General features: G+C 46.1%; 1 protein-coding gene across 1 annotated transcript in view; it reads right to left on the reverse strand.

Annotated features, from left to right (window-relative positions):
- MTUS2 (microtubule associated scaffold protein 2) overlaps positions 1-15,996 on the reverse strand; it is a 486,382-nt gene extending 470,386 nt beyond the window's left edge. The window contains exon 1 of the mRNA XM_088460265.1: positions 13,888-15,996. Coding sequence (XP_088316391.1) covers positions 13,888-15,996 — 2,109 coding nt within the window. The remainder of the gene's footprint in view (positions 1-13,887) is intronic.
- Positions 15,997-19,266: the final 3,270 nt, after the last annotated feature.

Here is a 19,266-nt window from a genome sequence, read left to right on the forward strand (position 1 = left end):
CAAATTATTTTTGGTCAATGTAATGTAAATATGTGGACAAATATAAGAACAAACCTGTCACCCACTACATAACTGACCCTAAGGATGACATGTAAGCACATTTTACTTCACTTTACTACATTTTATTTTCTTAAAAAATTCTCAATAACAAATTTTTAACTTAGGGGTGCTGTGGAAACAATGCTGATACTCTAGGGCGCCGTGATTCAAAAAAGTTTGGAAACCACTGGGTTAATATATGCGTCGGCGTGCGTCGAAAATAAAGTGGCGTGGTCTCAAAAGAAAGGGGACTGGTCACACAAAAGTATTCCCAATTCAAATTACACCACACAGTAGCACAATCTTGATTCACCCCTATGCACATTACACCACATATTAGTGTCCCTTATTCATGTATGACACACAGCAGTGCCCCTTTTACACAACGCCCACATTTGCACCCCTTATCCACAATGCCCACAGTAGTAGTGCCCCTTATACAATGCGACAGCAGTAGTGCCCCTTACACATAATGCCCACAGCAGTAGTTCCCCTTATGCAAAACCAATGCCCATTGTAGTGGTGCCCCTAATGCAGTGCCCCCAGTAGTGATGCCCATTATGCAGTGCCCCCAGTAGTGGTAGTGCGCCTTATGTAGTGCCCCCAGTAGTGGTAGTGCCCCTTATGTAGTGCCCCTTGTGCAGCGCCCACAGTGATAGTGCCCCTATTCAGTGCCCCCAATAGTAGTGCCCCTTATTCAGTGCCCCAGTAGAGGTGCCCCTTATGCAGAGCCCACAGTAGTGGTAGTGCCCCTTATGCAGTGCCCCCAGGAGTGGTGCCGCTTATGCAGTGCCCCCAGGAGTGGTGCCCCTTGTAGTAATGCCCCCAGTAGTAATGCCCCCAATAGTAGTGCCCCCAATAGTAATGCTCCCAGTAGTAGTGCCCCCTGTGTAATGCCCCTGAAGTTATGCCCCCTATAGTGCCACTTACACAAAAACAACAAACACAATACTTACCTTAAGCCCTGCTCCTGCGTGCCTCTGGGCCGCTTGGCTGCTCTGAGTCCTCTGAACTATGGGAGATAGTTCTCCCATAGTGCCCATGTGGGGGGAGCGGAGCCGGAAGCCGGAGCTCAAGAGTGAGCTCCAGCCTCCGGCTGCCGATGGCGCTGCGGGGAGGGAGCCGGGTACCCGCTGGAAACAAAATCTCAATGGGCGCTCGGCAAATGGTGCCTCCCTGTGGTGCCGGGCTAAGGTGTGTCCAAGGAGACGGGACTGGTTCCGCCTCCAAGTAAGTAGAAGTGATGGAATGCAGGGCGGCCCCGTTCCGGCCCACTTTAACCCCTGCCGCAGGGGATACTTAACACCGGAGCAACTCCAAAAAGCAGCTGTCCTCGCGATTAGTAGCACAGCTACAAAAGTAGCTGTGTTACTTACCTCTCCCGTGGCCGGCCTCTAAGCATGCGTGAGGGATCTGTAGGAAGGAGCGGGGCTCCGAGAACAAGCGCCATCTAAAGATGATGCTTGTTCCCGCAGGCAATCTTGGAAAACGTTCAGTTTTCGGAGTTTGGTAAATATCAGGTGGTCCTGTTGGACCCCTGATGATGAATGGCCCAGTAACTTAAATATGCGTAAACTACTGTTTCTTCATGGTTAACTGGCCATTTAAGTGTTGATGAATAGACCCCATAATCTTACCAATACTTGCCTACTTTTGAAAAAGTATTACAGGAAGATTGTGAAAGCAACACCTACGAGCGCTGAGGTAAAGTGGGCGTGTACTGCTACATCTGAGAGGCGTGTCATATAACATTGATTTACATCCAAATGCATACGAGCCCCATAATAGTTAGTAAGATCTACTTGTTGATGAAAACGTACTGATACTTTTCAGAAAATGTATGTAGCCATAGGGATCAGTGGGGTAGATGTACGAAGCCCAGAAGCGGTATCAGCGCACGTTATGTGCGCTGATACCGCTTCTCCCCGATGTATGATCGGGGGTCTGGGCGGTAAATAACAGAGGCGCTATGCGCCCCTGTCATTATCGGCGCTGCTATCTACAAGATACAAGATAGCAGCGCCGATAGCCTGGGCTATGTACGAACGGTCAGATCGTCTGACCGTTCGGCCGGCTGTAGCTGTCGCTATCGACAGCTACAGCCTGGCGCCAGCCTATCCCCACAGCAGGGACAGCGTTGTCCCTGCTGCGGCGGCTACCAGCTCCAGGCTCCATGCGGGGATCTCGCGATACTTGCGAGATCCCGCGCATGCTCAGTGGAGCCGGCCAGGACAGAGACACAGCGCATCAGCACTAGGCTGATGCGCTGCTGTCTCTAGCGGGTAGCGCCGGAGGGGGGAGTTAACGTTTCCCCTCTCCGGCCGATGAGATGTTTATACATCTCATCGGTAGTGCTTCCTGCTTCGCCTTGGTAAAGAGGCGAAGCGGGAAGCGTTATAGCAGTACGGTAAGTGCCGCTATAATACATCTACCCCATTGTGCCTTATCACCAATGCAGGGGAATGATACTAATGATCCCATTTGACTGTATATATCTGTTTTTATATATATATATATATATATATATATATATGCACACAGTCAGGTGCATAAATATTGGGACACTGGCAGAATTTTCATATTTTGGCCTCTATTCTCCACCACAATGGCTTTGAAATTAAACAAACAAGATGTGTTTTAACTGCAGACTTTCAGATTTAATTTGAGGGTAATTACATCCAAATCAGGTGAACGGTGTAGGAATTACAACGGTTTCTATATGTGCCTCCCACTTTTTAAGGGGCCAAAAGTAATGGGACTATCAACTCAAAAGCTATTTCATGGACAGGTGTGTGCTATTCCCTCGTTATTTAATTATCAATTAAGCAGGTAAAAGGTCTGGAGTTGATTCTAGGTGTGACATTTGCATTTGGAATCAGTTGCTCTCGACTCTCAATATGAGATCAAAAGAGCTGTCACTATCAGTGAAGCAAGCCATCATTAGGCTGAAAAATCAAAACAAATCCATCAGAGAGATAGCAAAAACATTAGGTATGGCCAAATCAACTGTTTGGAACATTCTTAAAAAGAAAGAACGCACCGGAGAGCTCAGCAACACCAAAAGACCCGGAAGACCACGGAAAACAACTGTGGTGGATGACAGCAGAATTATTTCCCTGGTGAAGAAAAACCCCTTCATAACAGTTGGCCAAATCAAGAACACTCTCCAGCAGGTAGAGGTATATGTGTCAAAGTCAACAATCAAGAGAAGACTTCACAAGAGTGAATATAGAGGGTTCACCACAAGATGTAAACCATTGGTGAGCCACAAAAACAGGAAGACCAGATTAGAGTTTGCCAAACAACATCTAAAAAAGCCATTACAATTCTGGAACAACATCCTATGGACAGATGAGACAAAGATCAACTTGTACCAGAGTGATGGGAAGAGAAGAGTATGGAGAAGGAAAGGAAATGCTTCATCAGTGAAGCATGATGGTGGTAGTGTCATGGTGTGGGCATGTATGGCTGCCAGTGGAACTGGTTCCCTTGTATTTATTGATGATGTGACTGTTGACAAAAGCAGCAGAATGAATTCTGAAGTGTTTTGGGCAATATTATATACTCATATTCAGTCAAATGCTTTAGAACTCATTGGACGGTTCTTCACAGTGCAGATGGACAATGATCCGAAGCATACTGCAAAAGCAACCACAGAGTTTTTTAAGGCTAAAAAGTGGAATGTTATGCAATGGTCAAGTCAATCCCCTGACCTGAATCCGATTGAGCATGCATTTCACTTGATGAAGACAAAACTGAAGGGAAAATGCCCCAAGAACAAGCAGGAACTGAAGACATTTGCAGTAGAGGCCTGGCAGAGCATCACCAGGGATGAAACCCAGCGTCTGGTGATGTCTATGCGTTCCAGACTTCAGGCTGTAATTGCCTGCAAAGGATTTGCTACAAAGTATTAAAAAGTGAAAGTTAGATTTAGGATTGTTTAGTTTGTCCCATTACTTTTGGCCCCTTAAAAAGTGGGAGGCACATATAGAAACCGTTGTAATTCCTACACCGTTCACCTGATTTGGATGTAATTACCCTTAAATTAAGTCTGAAAGTCTGCAGTTAAATCACATCTTGTTTGTTTCATTTCAAAGCCATTGTGGTGGTGAATAGAGGCCAAAATATGAAAATTCTATCAATGTCCCAATATGTATGCACCTGACTGTATATATATTAGGGATGTGCAGGCTCGGATAGGTTCGAGTTTGCACGTGGAGTTCGGATTTTTCCCTCCAAAAAAACGGAACTCAGAACGAGGCAAAACGTCATCTTACATGGACGAACATCATCATTCCTGGTCTTTTGTCCAGGAATGATGATGTTCGTCCATGTAAGATGACGTTTTGCCTCGTTCTGAGTTCCGTTTTTTTGGAGGGAAAAATCCGAACTCCACGTGCAAACTCGAACCTATCCGAGCCTGCACATCCCTAATATATATATATATATATATATATATATATATATATATATAAATATATATATACATACTGAGTCTGTTTTGCGCCAGGATTAATTTGCGCCTGTTGTGACACTCCAAGTAGTGAATACATCTTCACACATATAATTGCCACGTGTCTCCAAGTACAGTGCACTGTTGAACGTAAAAAAAAAAATAATAGAATAATTAAAAATAGCCAACATGTCCCCTTCCCCGAATCCTTAACCAGCCTCAGTGCTAGGCACTATAATATTTAGTCCAGAAGCCGGGTCATGCCTGCCATAGTAAAAACAGCACAAGGATAGTGCTCTATGGCATATCGTCTGGTGACTGGGCTGTACTAAACCCCTTAGGACTAGAGATGAGCAGTTTGGTTCTATTCGGTTACACTCTGATCTGAAAAACGGAATCTTATTGGCTATCCGGCTCTCATGTGTATTGGATAGCCAATAACATATATCTGTAGCTACAGTAAGTTTATAAACCTTGTCCATGTTCTGCAATGTTTAGTAATGTAAGTCACTTTTTTTCTTGTACTGTTCTCTGTTTATGTACTCTGTAAGGCACTGCAGACAACTTGTGGCATAATATAAATAAAGGATGATAATAATAATAATATTAATACTAGGCAAACACTATCCATTGTGGTCTGAATGAAATAAATCCCCCCCCCGCCCCCAAAAATACATAAAAAACACATTGAATCACCTGTCCACTGCTATTAAAATATATTAGCAATGGTTCTCCTTTTGTTTATTCATCATAGATTGATGCAAAGTGTCACACCAGCATGAAATGTCTTGTTTTAGATTGCAGAAGGGAAACATGTTATGAATAGGTTTCAGTGATGTCATGATTTAGTAATGGGGAGTAAGTTATCTCCCAATGTGCCGGGAGGCAGAGAGACAACAATGGAAGTGGCATCTCAAGCTGTTTGCTTTCCAGGCTGTAGAAAAACGTTTTGAGAATAGCACAACGCTCGTACCTCAGGCGAACACTGGGAGAACAATCTGGGGAAATTTCCTGCACACCAGCATCTCATTATTGCATTGGTTTTATTATATTGGTGGCGTAAAACATTGTTCCGTATTAACATGGCATAAAAAATACATCGATATTCAGATTTCAGTGTCTCCTCCTAGGTACTACTCTTTCCTAAGATAATATAACATTTTACAGGTACTTTTACAACATACTGTATTAGCTATTAAATCTAACTGTTCCCTTTTATAATTAAACCCAGATTTGTGGGAGGTCACATAGGCTTTTTTTTTAAGTAAAACTTCATGGTGATAATTTAAAGTTAGGGCTTGTTGCTGGTAAGGAGGCATAATTATTAAATGGTTCTATTGATTTAAGGTTGGGACTGGTTGAGCTATGTCACTGGCTTAGTACTTCAAGTGTGCAGGTATGGCAATCTGCCTAATTCACATAACTGTTTATAGTGCTTAATTTTAAGGGCACTATTCATTATGTTAATTATCAGGGTCCAAGCGAACCCCGATAATTAACATTTCAACTCGCCGCGAGCACAGGAGAAATTCATTATTGCTCCCACAAAGAGACAGCTAATGCAAAAATCTTCCGTCTCCCCAGATCTTTCACTGCTCCTTTCGGACCAGTGAAACTAGTGCGTCTGCGTGACCTAGAGGTATCGCAGACTCACAACAGCCCCGCGATCTAAAGATGGCGACTGTTCCCGCAATCAAGCTCTGAAAATATTGTATTTTCGGAGCTTGATGAATTTCTGTCTATCCCCATACTAGTGTATGGGAACAGCGGGCCATTTCGGGAGAGGACGGTAAGCAGGAAATCTGTGATGTCTCCTGTATTACCTTTTTGATGAATGGCCCGAAAATTTTATTTCTACAAAAGCAGGTGAAAATGTTAATATATTTAGTCTTATTGGGGTTATAGTATGAACACAGAGCCAGATCTTTTATTTTACCACAGTATGTAAGTGTCCAGGGCCCATTACATACTTAGGGCACTCCCGCTGCATGGGTTAACTGGTTACGTTCTTTTAATATTACAATAAGGCACCAACTGTGAGTAGCACCGAGATTCTGGTATGTACGAAGGAGTGCAGTAAGGGCCAGGAGCTCCGGTCTAGGCTGCCCTATGATTATTGGGGATGTACCGTAGTTAGAATACCGATGTGCGGCATCCCGGCTGAAGACATACCGGCTAGAAAACCAGCGGCAGAATACCGACAGGAGGTGACATCCGTTGCCGGAATCCAGGCAGCCAGGATGCCGAACGTAAGTATAGCGGGGCTGGTTAGGAATTTGTCGCATGGGGGGGGGGGGTAGAGGGGTAGGTTTAAGCATCCAGGGGGGTTAGTGTTAGGCTAGGGGAGGGGGAGGCTAGGGTTGGGTACCCCTGGGGGTGGGTTACGGTTAGGCACCACTGGTGGGGGTTAGGTTTAGGCAGTAACGGGGGTGGGTTAGGTGTAAGTACCAAAGGGGGAGGGTTAGGTTTAGGCACTAACGGGGAGGGTTAGGATAGGGTGGGGGGAGGGTTAGTGTTAGGATGTACAAACAGAGGGTTAGGGGGAGAAGGGGGAGGATAAGTATACTTACCTGACCCTTGTCAGGATCGCGAGCATCGGGATGCCGCTGTCGGTATATTGACAGCAGGCATCCCGACTGCCGGGATTACATACACATTCTGATTATTGGGGACACACACTGCTAGTAGAGGCTGAGTTTGCTATAATTGTACTTGTCAGTTATTGGTCCCAAAACTGGGTCCAGCCACCTATGAGCTGTGCCATAGACCTGTGATGTGTGCCTTCCCTACCCTACTCTCCTCTCTGATCTCCTGTCATTTCACTTTTCTTTAGGAATAGACCCCATAATGTTAAATCGAGCAGCAGTCAATATCCCGGCCGCGGGGAATCAGGCGCTCAGAATGTCGGCGCCAGAATCCCTACATTTTCCAGAGTCCCGGTGCCAGCATCCTGAAGGTAAGTAGCGGGGTTGAGGGGAGGCTTAGCATTAGGGTTAGGTTTAGGCACTAGGGGGAGGGTTAGGTTTAGGGTGCGTGGAGGGGGAGGTTAGGTTTAGGCACTAGGGGGGGAGTTAGGGTAGGGAGAGGGGAGGGTTAGAATACTAACCGACATGTGTCGGTATTCTAGCCCTGCCGGGATGCCGGTGTTGGGATTTTGACTGCTGGGATCCACAGCGCCGGCATCCTGTACCCATCCCTTTTAAATCAGGGGAGGAAAAAGCTACATAATGTTAGAGATATACATAGGGTAATATTGTAACTAAAGTGATATGGTGGAAAAGTAATTTGGCATGGATGAACAGGACAAGGAGTGAAGACCACAAACTATTACCTTGCCTAGGGTCCCATGTGGCTTTAGTCTGGGTTTGAATGTATAAGGTATGTATATGTTACTAGCAACAAGCTGGGGCAGTAATGGGAGATCAGACAAGCAAATGACAAATAGGGCAGTCCAATATATTCTCAGTGCTTGTTCTACACCTAAGCTAATAACACCACCACACCTGCTGCAGAATAATTAAGAGGTAATTGCCCAACTCACACAATCACTAGAACATATAAAATACAATTCTCTTTATAATAATAAAGAGAAAAGGAAAATATCTGTTGTTATAAATGATAATATGTTAGCGTAGTAGCTTTAATATAGTACTAGATGCACAAGTTCCAACCTTCTATGCCAGTTAATGAGAGTAGTAATATCCTCCAGTATAGTGTATTAGGCCCCCATTAATCAAAGATCGCTTTTGCAACGCGATCAGGGCATACCAGTAACGCCCATGATCGCACAGCAAAATGCGATCGTACCGACCGGATGTATCATCTGGGACATGCAGGAACAACGGCTCCGAAAAGAGCCCGTCCCTGCGATGTCTCCGGAGAGCTGCCGGACAGTGCAGGGTTGCTGCGCATGCGCAGTCCCGCCAACTGCACATGCACATCCGCCAATGGGCACAGGGTGTGCGGGGTACACGGGCCCCTGGGTCGAGGGGGCCCCCACACCGAATACCCTGCACCCATACAATTACTTACCTCTCCAGAGTCCCACGTCGGAGCGGGGGTTCGTCACTGTAAAAATGACTGGTAAATGGCCGCCGCGGCCATTTTCCCGTCGTTTGTGCATTCGCAGTACTGGAAAAATGGCCGTCGCAACCATTTTCCCGGCGACCAGCGCATCCTCTATAGACTCTGGGCGCACGCTAGTGACCAGAGTCTATAACTCTGGCGCTGGCCGCGCACAGCTCAGTGCGCTGCCAGCCGCCGGCCAGAGAGGAGGGTGCCCATGTCGGAGACTGCACACGGGCCCCCTCCTCTCTAGAAATGCCCCTGGTTTCGGTGGATCCCTTCGTCGGCTAATTATGCACGGTGTAGCCCATAGGTTACAGTGTCTAACGCCATCTTCAGATGGCAATAACTGCGGGGGACAATATTTGGAAAGCATCGCATTACGAATATTGGTAAATTAGGCTACATTGCATCCCCCATAGAAACCTATGGGGGAGACAGCTGCCAGCGGGAAAGGAGAGATCACAGCAGGTATCGGAGTTAACTGCTGTGGTTCCTCCTTATACATATGGGGGATACTTAATATTTGAGATAAACCCCTGAAAACGTGTGTTTTCGGGGCTTATACCTCAAATACACTTTGTTAAATGGGTCCCTGAGTGTCTTAGCCCTGGTCTTTAAACGCTGGGAATACTCACGGTAAGTAGGACCTCTAATATTATTCAGTGTCCTTATTTGAGAAAGGGCTCACTATTGGTTAGCATGCAGAGTCTGCTACGGCTGCAGCGTGTCCCCCAGTATGTTCACCTCAATAGCATCCGCTGGTCACTTGTGCCTCTGGCCAGCTGTGAATGTGAGATGTCTCTCAGCGTAAGCCGGCTGTATTGCCTAGCGGGCAGGGATTTCAGTGGGCTCACTGCCGCGGCCGCTAGTCCCGGTGTATCAGGGTCTGCATGTGCTGGAGGGATTTACCAGTATAACGGAGCAACTACGTGTTTCGGTCACAGGGGTGTAATTTATAACAATGGACATTTTCCTTTACTCTTTATTATTATTTTTAGTTGCAGTTTTCTGTGCTACATCTATATACAATTGTGTCAATGGGGCCTATTCATCATACCTAAATATTCTCTGGAGGTAATTAGGTTTAGAACTCAATGGAGTTCTACCTAATTACCGGAGGAATTCATCATTTCTCCTCCCCATAACTATCTATTCCGAAAAGCTGTCATTTTTGAGATGACAGCTTTTCAGGAAATAGATAGTTATCCCCCTTTACTCTAACTTACCGCAGCTGTAAGTTTTGTTTTTTTTCTAAACTTTATTGTGTTCTGCTGGGAGAACACATGTCAGACCAGCCTCCGGAGCCAGAGGACGGACCAGAGCGACGGAGGAAGACGCCGGGGGACCTGTCCACACTGACACAGGTAAGTGTTACCTGCTATTCGCCACCTCACAGTGGCGTATGGTAACTCCATCAAACTCCGAAAATACATAATTTTCGGAATTTGATGAATACCATAATTTCCATGTCCCCATACTAATATATGGGGAGTGTGGAAATTAACGCAGGGGGACTTAATCAGGAGATATCAGTGATATCTCCAGTGTTAAGATACTTCATGAATACTAAAATAACGGTATTTAAGGAAAATGGCCTTTAAAACGTTATTTTAGTGTTGATGAATAGGCCCCAATGTAACTTAATATTGTTACTTTTATGTGATATGTATTATTGAATAAATACTTTTTCTAAATTATACAAACACACCAGCGCAGAATTGTATTTTATATGTTCTTACAAAAAGGGCAGGTAGCAATACAAGCCTGTTGCTCAAGCACTGTGCAGAATAAAGTACTGCTCAAATGAACCTGGTTCTTGCCGACGTCTGGAAATGTGCAAGTCAAATACACAGATAAAAGGAGAGAAGAGTTACGGGAACTTGCCTAAGCAGCGCTGGGAGAGGCGGGGATTTAGGGGGTGCTGTTGAGGACTGCAATATGTGATAGTACGCATTTTTAATGGATGACTTAAGGTGCATACACACGTAAAGATTTTCTGTGCAACCATCCAACTAGTTGATTGGTTGGGATGAAAATCTGGTAAGGAATGAAAGCAAATGACAATCAGCTATTTGCTCCCAAACTCAGGAAAATGGACAAAAACAGTTGTTTGATCCAGTGGCGTAACTAGGGTATTTGGAGCCCAGGGCAAATTTGAAAAGGGAGGCCCCCCCCATGTGCGAAAAAACGGGCGTGGTCACTTAAAAATGGGGCGTGTCAACATGACACACCCCTTTATTTTCACACTGAACATTCCTGTCCATATGCACCCTAACCTCAGTAGTACCCCTTATACAGTACCCCCAGTATGGAGTTGTGGTCCCTCTTATGCAGGCCCATAGTAGTGCCAGTCATCCCCCCTATCCAGTGCCCCCTGTAGTGGCCCTTCCTATTATTGCCCCCCAGTAGTGGTCCCCCAAGTGCAGTGCCTCTACTAGTAGGCCCCTTTTATAATGCCCCCAGTGGTAGTTCCCCCCAAAGTAGTAGTCCCCAGTAGAGGTTCCCCCTCCCGATTAAGTGCCCCCAGTAGTAGCCCCCCCCAGTAGAGGTCCTCCCAATAATGGTGCCCCCACCCCCAGTAGAGGTCCTCCCAAAGGTGGCCACCCCCCTCCCCCGTTCTGCAGATAGGTTAAAAGAAATATATATATGTATATATATATAAAAACATACTTACCTGCTGCTCCGGTCCGCACCGCCGCTCCCGCCGCCGCCCGCCAGTCCTCCCGGGCTGGCGCGCTCAGCATTATGAGACAGACGTCATGACGTCAGTCCCATTACCCACTGCAGGAGCCGGACGGAAGTCCGGCTCTTGCAGTGGGTGCTGCTGCAGTCAATGAGAGTCTATCTGACTCTCATTGGCTGCTGTTTAACACACGCATCGCCGCCAGCGCTGGCGGCGATGCGTGTGTTATGCACAGCCTGAGCCCGCCTCCTGGCGCTATTGGGCATGTGCTCAGGGGGAGGGAACGGGCTCAGGTGTGCAGCACAGGACCGGCGCTGGAAGCCTAGCGCCGGTCCTGTGTAAATGTGTAGCGCCGACCGCAATCACTGCGGTCGGCGCTACACTTGTGGCTAACTAGGGCGGGCCGGACGGCGCCCAGGGCACGCACCCTGCCCGACCCCCCCTAGTTACGCCACTGGTTTGAACAAATTGTTTAGATCAAACATTTAACAAACTTGTCTGAACGTCCATTTCATCTGTTTTCAGGCATTTAAGAGCAAATTGCTGATCATCAGTTACTCCCATACGTTACCAGATTTTCATTTCAACCAATCAACTAGTTGGATGGTTGGACAGAAAATCTTTACGTGTGTATGCAGTTTTACGCGGGATGCAATCGGGAAGCCGGCTGACATTATACCGACAGCCGGCTTCCCGACTGTCATATTCCGGCGAGGGTGAAATGCCCGGCGTTTAGATGTAGACGCCGCTCATTTCACCGGCACTGGGAGGCCGGCGCCCGGCATCCCTATCGAAGGGATGCCGGGCGCCCCATGCGGACAGCTGCGGGGGGAGGGTTAGGTTTAGTGCACCCGGGGGGGACTTAGGGTTAGGCACCCCCCCAGGAGGGTTAGGGTTAGGCTAGGGGGAGGGAGGGTTAGGGTTAGGCGCCCCCGGGCGGGACCTAGGGTTAGGCACCCCCCCGGGGGACTTAGGTTTAGGCAGGGGGGAAGGGGGGGGGGTTAGGGTTAGGCACTTGCAGGGAGGATTAGGGTTAGGCACTTTGGGGGGTAGGTTAGGGTTAGGCACCGCTAAGGAGGATTAGGATTAGGGGGGTTAGGTTAGTCTATACTTACCTTACAACGATCGGGATTTCCAGCGCTGTCGGGCTCACGCTGCCGGGATCTGTGCCAGTGTCGGGCTGTCGCTGCCAAGAATCGAACCATGCGGCCGGCGGTATTTCATACCGATTCCCTTTACGCACATTCCCTACCTGGCTTTGAATGATATTATAGATCAGTGGTTCTCAAACTTGGTCCCCACACAGGTCACATTTTGCAGGTCACCCAGCAGGTGCACAGTTGTATTCATTACTCACTGACACATTTTAAAAGATCCACAGATAGAGCTAATTATTCCACTTGTGATTCTGTGAGGAGACCTGAAAAATATGCACTGTTTGTGGTCCTGAGGACAGAGTTTGAGAACCTGTGTTATAGATGGAAGCTCTTGATAAGAAAAAATGACAGCAGAGCCTTAAGCTTCCAGCAGTTGTATCAGAGCTTTGGGGTGGCCGCCAAGGATAGCAGAGTGTGATCGGAAAATGGAACAACCATGCGTCTGACTATAAATGGGTTTTAGATGAGCACGACAATCATTTGTTTCCGGAAAATATGTTTTTAAGGGGAATTAAAGTAACATTAAGGTTATGAGAGAAAAATGCCTACCTAAATGTGTACATGATTACAAATATTTGTAACAGAGACCTCGGCCAAGAGATAGTTAATTATCTCTACTGATCCCTTTACTTACTTCAGATTGTCTGTAGCACGGGCAACTGGCTGAACCTGTACTGAGAACTCCACAATGCATGCCCAGTAGAGTGTGATTATGTACTGGGAAGAACTGCAGGGCAGAAGCAGCAGTGGAAGGAGAAGCAAATCAGTCACAGCGACAAATACTGTAACAAAGCCACGCTATCACTAACAGGGCGTTCACAGGGTCTGATTCAGAGTCGTTCGCAAGCGGGTCGATTGTGAGCCAGTGTGCACTGCACGTGCGCGAGCCCCGGAGCGAGCGCAAAAAGCACTCGCTCCGGTGCTCGCAATAAACGGGGCGGCTGTCGATGTTGATCGACAGCTCACCCCATTTTGTAGGCGGGGAGGGGGGGTAGCTTGGCAAACGGAGGCGTTCCTGAAGGAACGCCTGCCGTTTGTGGGCGGCCATACTGACATCACTCGTGATGTCAGTAGGTGGACTTCCGGCTCTATTAGAGCAGGAAGTCCACTGGGGCTTGCGGCAACGAGACCCTACCACAAGGGTCTTGTCGCAAGCCCGATGGTCACGATGGTCTTGACCATAGCGACCATCACCTGGCTGCTCGCATAAGCTGTGGTAACCCAAACTATGCGGACGGCCAGGAGGCCGCAACTAAAAAAACAAGCGGTGCCCTGATTCAGAGCGAGCTCTCTCTTTTTGCGAGCGGCTCTGAAACGGGCCCACAGTTCTAAACAGTGATCAATTTTGGAAAAATCACCATAAAGGATTATCGTTCTCTGTGACATTGCAGTGCCATTGTTTTATTAAGCAAGAATAGATCTACATGTATACACTCATATAACCTAATCGCATCACAATAATGAGCATATAAAAACTGTTTATTTACCTCCTCTAATGAGTGATGTCCAGGGGGTCGTATCCCGGAAACCATCAATCCAGCACTGTATATCCTCGGTTTATGTATGTCAGCTTTGTACTTATCTAACAACACATTTGAGGGTTTAATGTCGCTACTCAATAAATCATGTTCCTTTGGTAGAGGAACATTGCAAGATGGGGACCCGTAAGACATGCTCATTTGTCCAAATGGCAATCTGTCAATTGCTTGAGGGTTCCTTCTAATGTAGGTGATGATTTTAGGCCGCACATGTTTGGGCTTAGGGGCAATGAGGGTAGGTCCCATCGCCTCCTCTGTTTTGACATTATGATTTATTTCTGTCTCTTCCTGGTTTGTAGGGGAAGATTTGGAATGTACCAGTATTGGTTTAGGGATTCCACTGTTACAAAGTGTCTTGTTTGTAGCTTTAGGTGATATGTTGAACAACTGTGTACTATCAATAGGAGGTAGCACTGAGGAAGGTGACAATCTATCAACATGAGCAGCGCTGAGATCCTTAAATCTGCTTGGTGAGGCAAAGCGCTGATCATTAATATTAACAGCCGCCTTTGGGCAGGAGAGAGTAGGAGCACAGAAAGCTGAATCGCCTGGGTCCTTGTGGCTCTCTTTCATACTGCCTTTTAAAACATCCAACTGATGTTTGCGACCAAGTGATGTCTTTTTGCTGTCAACTAAAGCCGTTCTATCTTTTAAGGAAGCCACACTGCTGCTTGAAAGAAAATTATTGTCACTGTCCTGACAGATGTAATCTTGTACTGAATATCTGTCTTTATTCGCGTGTATCTTATTATCCACAGAGTCGGTGAGTGATGTTGTTTTTCTGATCACAGGCTTGTAACTTGACTCTCTGTATTTTAAGAATTCCAGTTCCTGTCCGGCTAGACTTTCACAGACCTGAGAGAATTGAGCTTTTGTTTCACTGTAAGATACATCAGCTTTAACGTCGTGTGGCCTGGTATTGGAAGGACTGGTAGACAGAAAGGTCCCAGCATGCTTTTCGGCTTGGCTCGAAGGTGACACAGCGGCCTGGCCACAGGGAGGAGACAGAGGAAATCGTCTGGTATCAAAGACGCTGTCCACTTTTTTGGATCCGGCCACGACAACCAGCGTTATCTGCTCTAGTTTTTGTGGAGAGGTCAACTTAGACAGTAGAATTTTTGAATCTTTCAGTTCTGGCGGTTTGCTTATGTGACCCTGATATAATTGTGCTTCTGGTACATTACAAATTACCTGAGGTTTGTAAGTTGAACGAGAGTGATCATCAGCATTCGTGGGATGTGACAATGTGCTTTGCTTTACATGGGTTAAGGTTCCATCACCCATTGAGAAATCTGGGCCAGTGATATTTGAGGTAGGTGGTTTGGAATAAAATACAATCTTCTTTTCCTCTGAGGTATAACTGAGATTATGAGAGGATACTCCGAATAAATGGTCAGCTGGCGAAGATCTGTCTGTGGTCCTGATCCCACAATTGGATGGGTCAACGTATTGTAAAAATCTAGGAGGTGAATCTGTAGATGGCGTGGGCGAAATACGCTCTCTTATAAAAGGTTCTGCTTTATGGGAAGGAATACCTGGTTTTACCTTAGAACGTTCACCTTGGGTTATGTTACCAACATTATTACTATAAATACATGTAGGAGATTCATGTGTTTTGCTAATGGGAACTTGGGGGCTTCTGTCATATAAACTGGCTTTTGAATTTATAGGGGATTGTGCAGTACTGCCAAACGATTTTATACTGTCCTTTATATCATCAGTCATGTAATTTTTGCTAATGTCCCTGCTTGTTGGAGAATGTAGTCTTAGGTCACCAAACGTTCGTTCGCTAGATGGAAACACTTGGCCAATGTTCTCAGGCCTACTGTGTTCCTTGTTCAACTGCATGATAGTCGCCGACTGCCCAGTGCACAACGCCCCAGTTCTATCCACTGTGCTACATATCTCTTCCTTTTCTCCATGCGTCCTGGTTGAGAAAATTTGATTGGCATTAGAATCGCCTAAGCTGGTGACACTTTCATTGTCATTTTTGTCTTCATTGCTATTCTCCTCCTTTTCAGTGCAGCATGCCTTGCTTGGAGCCAATGGAATACTCATTTTTGGATGTCACTGTCGCATGCAGCTACACAGAACTTTTAGGCTACTTCTTCCCATGTATGCAAAGCAGTGATTAAACCCATGATCATTTGTTACAAAGCTGCCGTTGAGGTGCACTTTATATGTAAACTCTGATTGGTTGATTTGCAGTCATTGACTTTATAATCTTGTCTGCGGCTCTTGGATATTTCTGGGTAACCTATAAGAGAAAGGACAACACGTTAGCATACTGAACATCATGCAAAGAACTTTTGAAGTGCATATGTCACCTACACACCGTGCAGCTTTAACATTTAACAATTGATCCTTCTAAAGAATTTAGGGGCCTATTCATCATGCCTAAACTTTCTCTGGAAGTAATTAGGTTTAGAACTCACATGGAGTTCTACCTAATTACCAGAGGAATTCACCATCCCTTCTCTCCATAACTATCTATTCCGAAAAGCTGTCATTTTTGCGATGACAGCTTTTCAGGAAACAGATTGTTATCCCTCTCTACACTACCTTACCGCAGCTGGAATCTGTGCTGCGCATGCGCTGTTACATCTGTAAAACCAGCGCATGCGCAGCACTGCCTACAGCCGCAGTAATTTTGTGTGCTCCCCCCCCTCCGCTCACCTCCCCGAGCGTCCCGTACTTATCTGCCCTCTGCAGCAGCCTTCGGATCCGTCTGCTATGCTTACACGGTGCAGTTTAGAAAAAAAAAAGTTTTTTTTTTTTTCTAAACTTTATTGTGTTCTGTTGGAAGAGCAAAGTGTGTGAGCAGCCACTGGTGCCAGAGGAGGGAACAGAGTGACGGAGGAAGACGCCGGGGGACCTCACCAGCTGGAAGCAGGTAAGTCTCACCTGCTATTCGACACCTCACAGTGGCGTATAGTAATTACATCAAATTTTCGGAATTTGATGAATACCATAATTTCCATATCCCCATACTAATGTATGGGGAGTGTGGAAAGTTACGCAGGGGGACTTAGGTCTCTTCATGAATACTAAAATAATGGTAATTAAGGAAAATGTCCTTAAAAACCTTATTTTAGTGTTGATGAATAGGCCCCTTAGAGAGAGACAAGTGGCCATAACAACCAATCAGCTTTTGGCTATGATGTTGTAGAATGTATTGGAGAGGAATGTGCTCCTGTGCAGTCTCCTCACTGTGCTGTGACAGGCCTGTGGGATGACGTCACTGATGCGCGAGCTCTGTTGGGCCCACTGTGTAGAGTGCTGCAGTATTATTTTATTTATTATCATTATCAGTTAGTTATATAGCACCAGCATATTCTGTTGTGCTTTACAGTTGGGAACAAACAGTAGTAGAACAAGACTGGGTAATAATAACAGGCAGACACAGAGGTAAGAGGGCCCTGCTCGCAAGTTTACAATCTATAGGACTATAGCTCCTGCTAGTGAGACCTGATTACCGCTGCCATAGCCATTACTGTTACCACTGTTAACCCATACTTGCCTACTTTTGAAAAAGCATTTCAGGGAGATTGTGAAAGCAACACCTATGAGAGCTGCATTAAAGTGGGCGTGTACTGCGACATCTTAGGGGCGTGTCACAAAATTGACTTACATTCAACAGTAAACAAGCCCAAAAGCTGTCAGTAAGATCTATTTGTTGATGAATACACACTAAGGGGTACATTTACTAAGGTGAGAGTTTTTAGAAGTGAGTTTTAAAAGTGATGTTGCACATAGCAACCAATCACATTCTACTTAACATTTAACTAGCACCTTCTAGAAGATAATAGCTAGAATCTGATTGTTTGCTATCGGCAACATCACTTTTAAAACTCACTTCTAAAAACTCTCACTTTAGTAAATTTACTCCTAATAGTTTTCAGAAAATGCATGTAGCCATAGGGATCACTGTGCCTTATAACCATACTTACCTACTCTCCCGGGACTGTCGGGAGCCTCCCGAAAATTGGGTGCCACTCCCGACACCCCACAAGAGGAGGCAAGTCTCCCGCATCATCTGCCGCCCCCCGCGACCCCCCCGACACCGCATGTAAAAGTGGGCGGTTCGGGTGACGATGACGCGATTCGCACTAAATCGCGTCATCGTAACCCCGCCCCCTGCTTTGTAATGCCGGTAATATCAGCATTATAAAGTGGGGGTCGGGGCCGCGATGACGCAAATGCACAGACACGCCCCTGCTCCTCCCATTACAGCCGCCCGCACCCTCCCTGCTGGACCGACCAGGCAGCCCCCTCCCGAAAGGGGCTGCCAGAAAGTCGGTATGCATGCTTATAACCAATGCAGGGAAATTATACTAATGATCCCATTTGAATGTATATATCTCTGGGGTTTTTTATATAACAGCTTCATAATGGGGTAAGGTGCAAACAGGGAGATTACTAGCCTCTTCAGGGAGACATCTCAGGAAGTCTCCCTGACAATGAGGGAGAGATGGCAAGTATGTGCTAACCCTGTGCTTACTGTGCAGACTGCTGTCACTGCTGCTAACCCTGTGTATACCACCTGTTACCAAATAAACCAAACAGTCTGGTTAAGGACACCTGCGTGCACTAACCTCCATTTCAGATTCTGCTGGCACCTATTGCATACAGTACTTACCTACTTTTTCCATCTCCTCTCCAGGAGTAGCCCACAGAGTAGATGCAGCTTACTACTTTGGGGGGCAGGGCTGGGCTCTGATGTCATTAGCCCCCGCCCTCATCATGGCAAAATTACATGATTTGCAGGTCCGTGTGAGAGGGCAGGGCTAAATTATGCATTTTACATAATTTTAGCCCCGCCCCCTCCATACAGACCGTTGATTCCTGTTTTTATCTCCCGCAGCAGGAAGTGGGCGGGATGCAGGAGATCCGGTCACTATTCCAGAGGTGCGGCAGCCTCTCAACTTCCGGGAGAATAGGCAAATATGACCTATTGTGACAGGTTCCACTAATAGGTTATTCCAATAGAATAGAATGTGCTTGATAAATGATAGCCAGAAGCTGATTGGGCATTTTCTCCACTTGTTCATGCTTTAGAGGCTTCATACATCTCCCCTACAGTCCAGAAACTATGCTGAGATATAGCACAAGTGTTATATGTCCCAATGCGTCTATTCTATTACTTAAAATATAAAATTCATTTATGTACAAAATATTAATGTGCTCCCACTGTGAAGTCTGTTTGAAAGTAGTTGGTGGGTTAGAATCTGTGCTGTTTTCTGAAGGTAATCCATGGTATTCAGCACCAGCACCTTTATTAAAGTATAATTATTCATTCTTATAACTGGTTCCAGAAACAGGAAGAAA

The sequence above is a fragment of the Taudactylus pleione genome, unplaced genomic scaffold (genome assembly GCF_031769625.1).
Source record: "Taudactylus pleione unplaced genomic scaffold, aTauple2 ptg000043l, whole genome shotgun sequence".
NCBI lineage: Eukaryota > Metazoa > Chordata > Amphibia > Anura > Myobatrachidae > Taudactylus > Taudactylus pleione.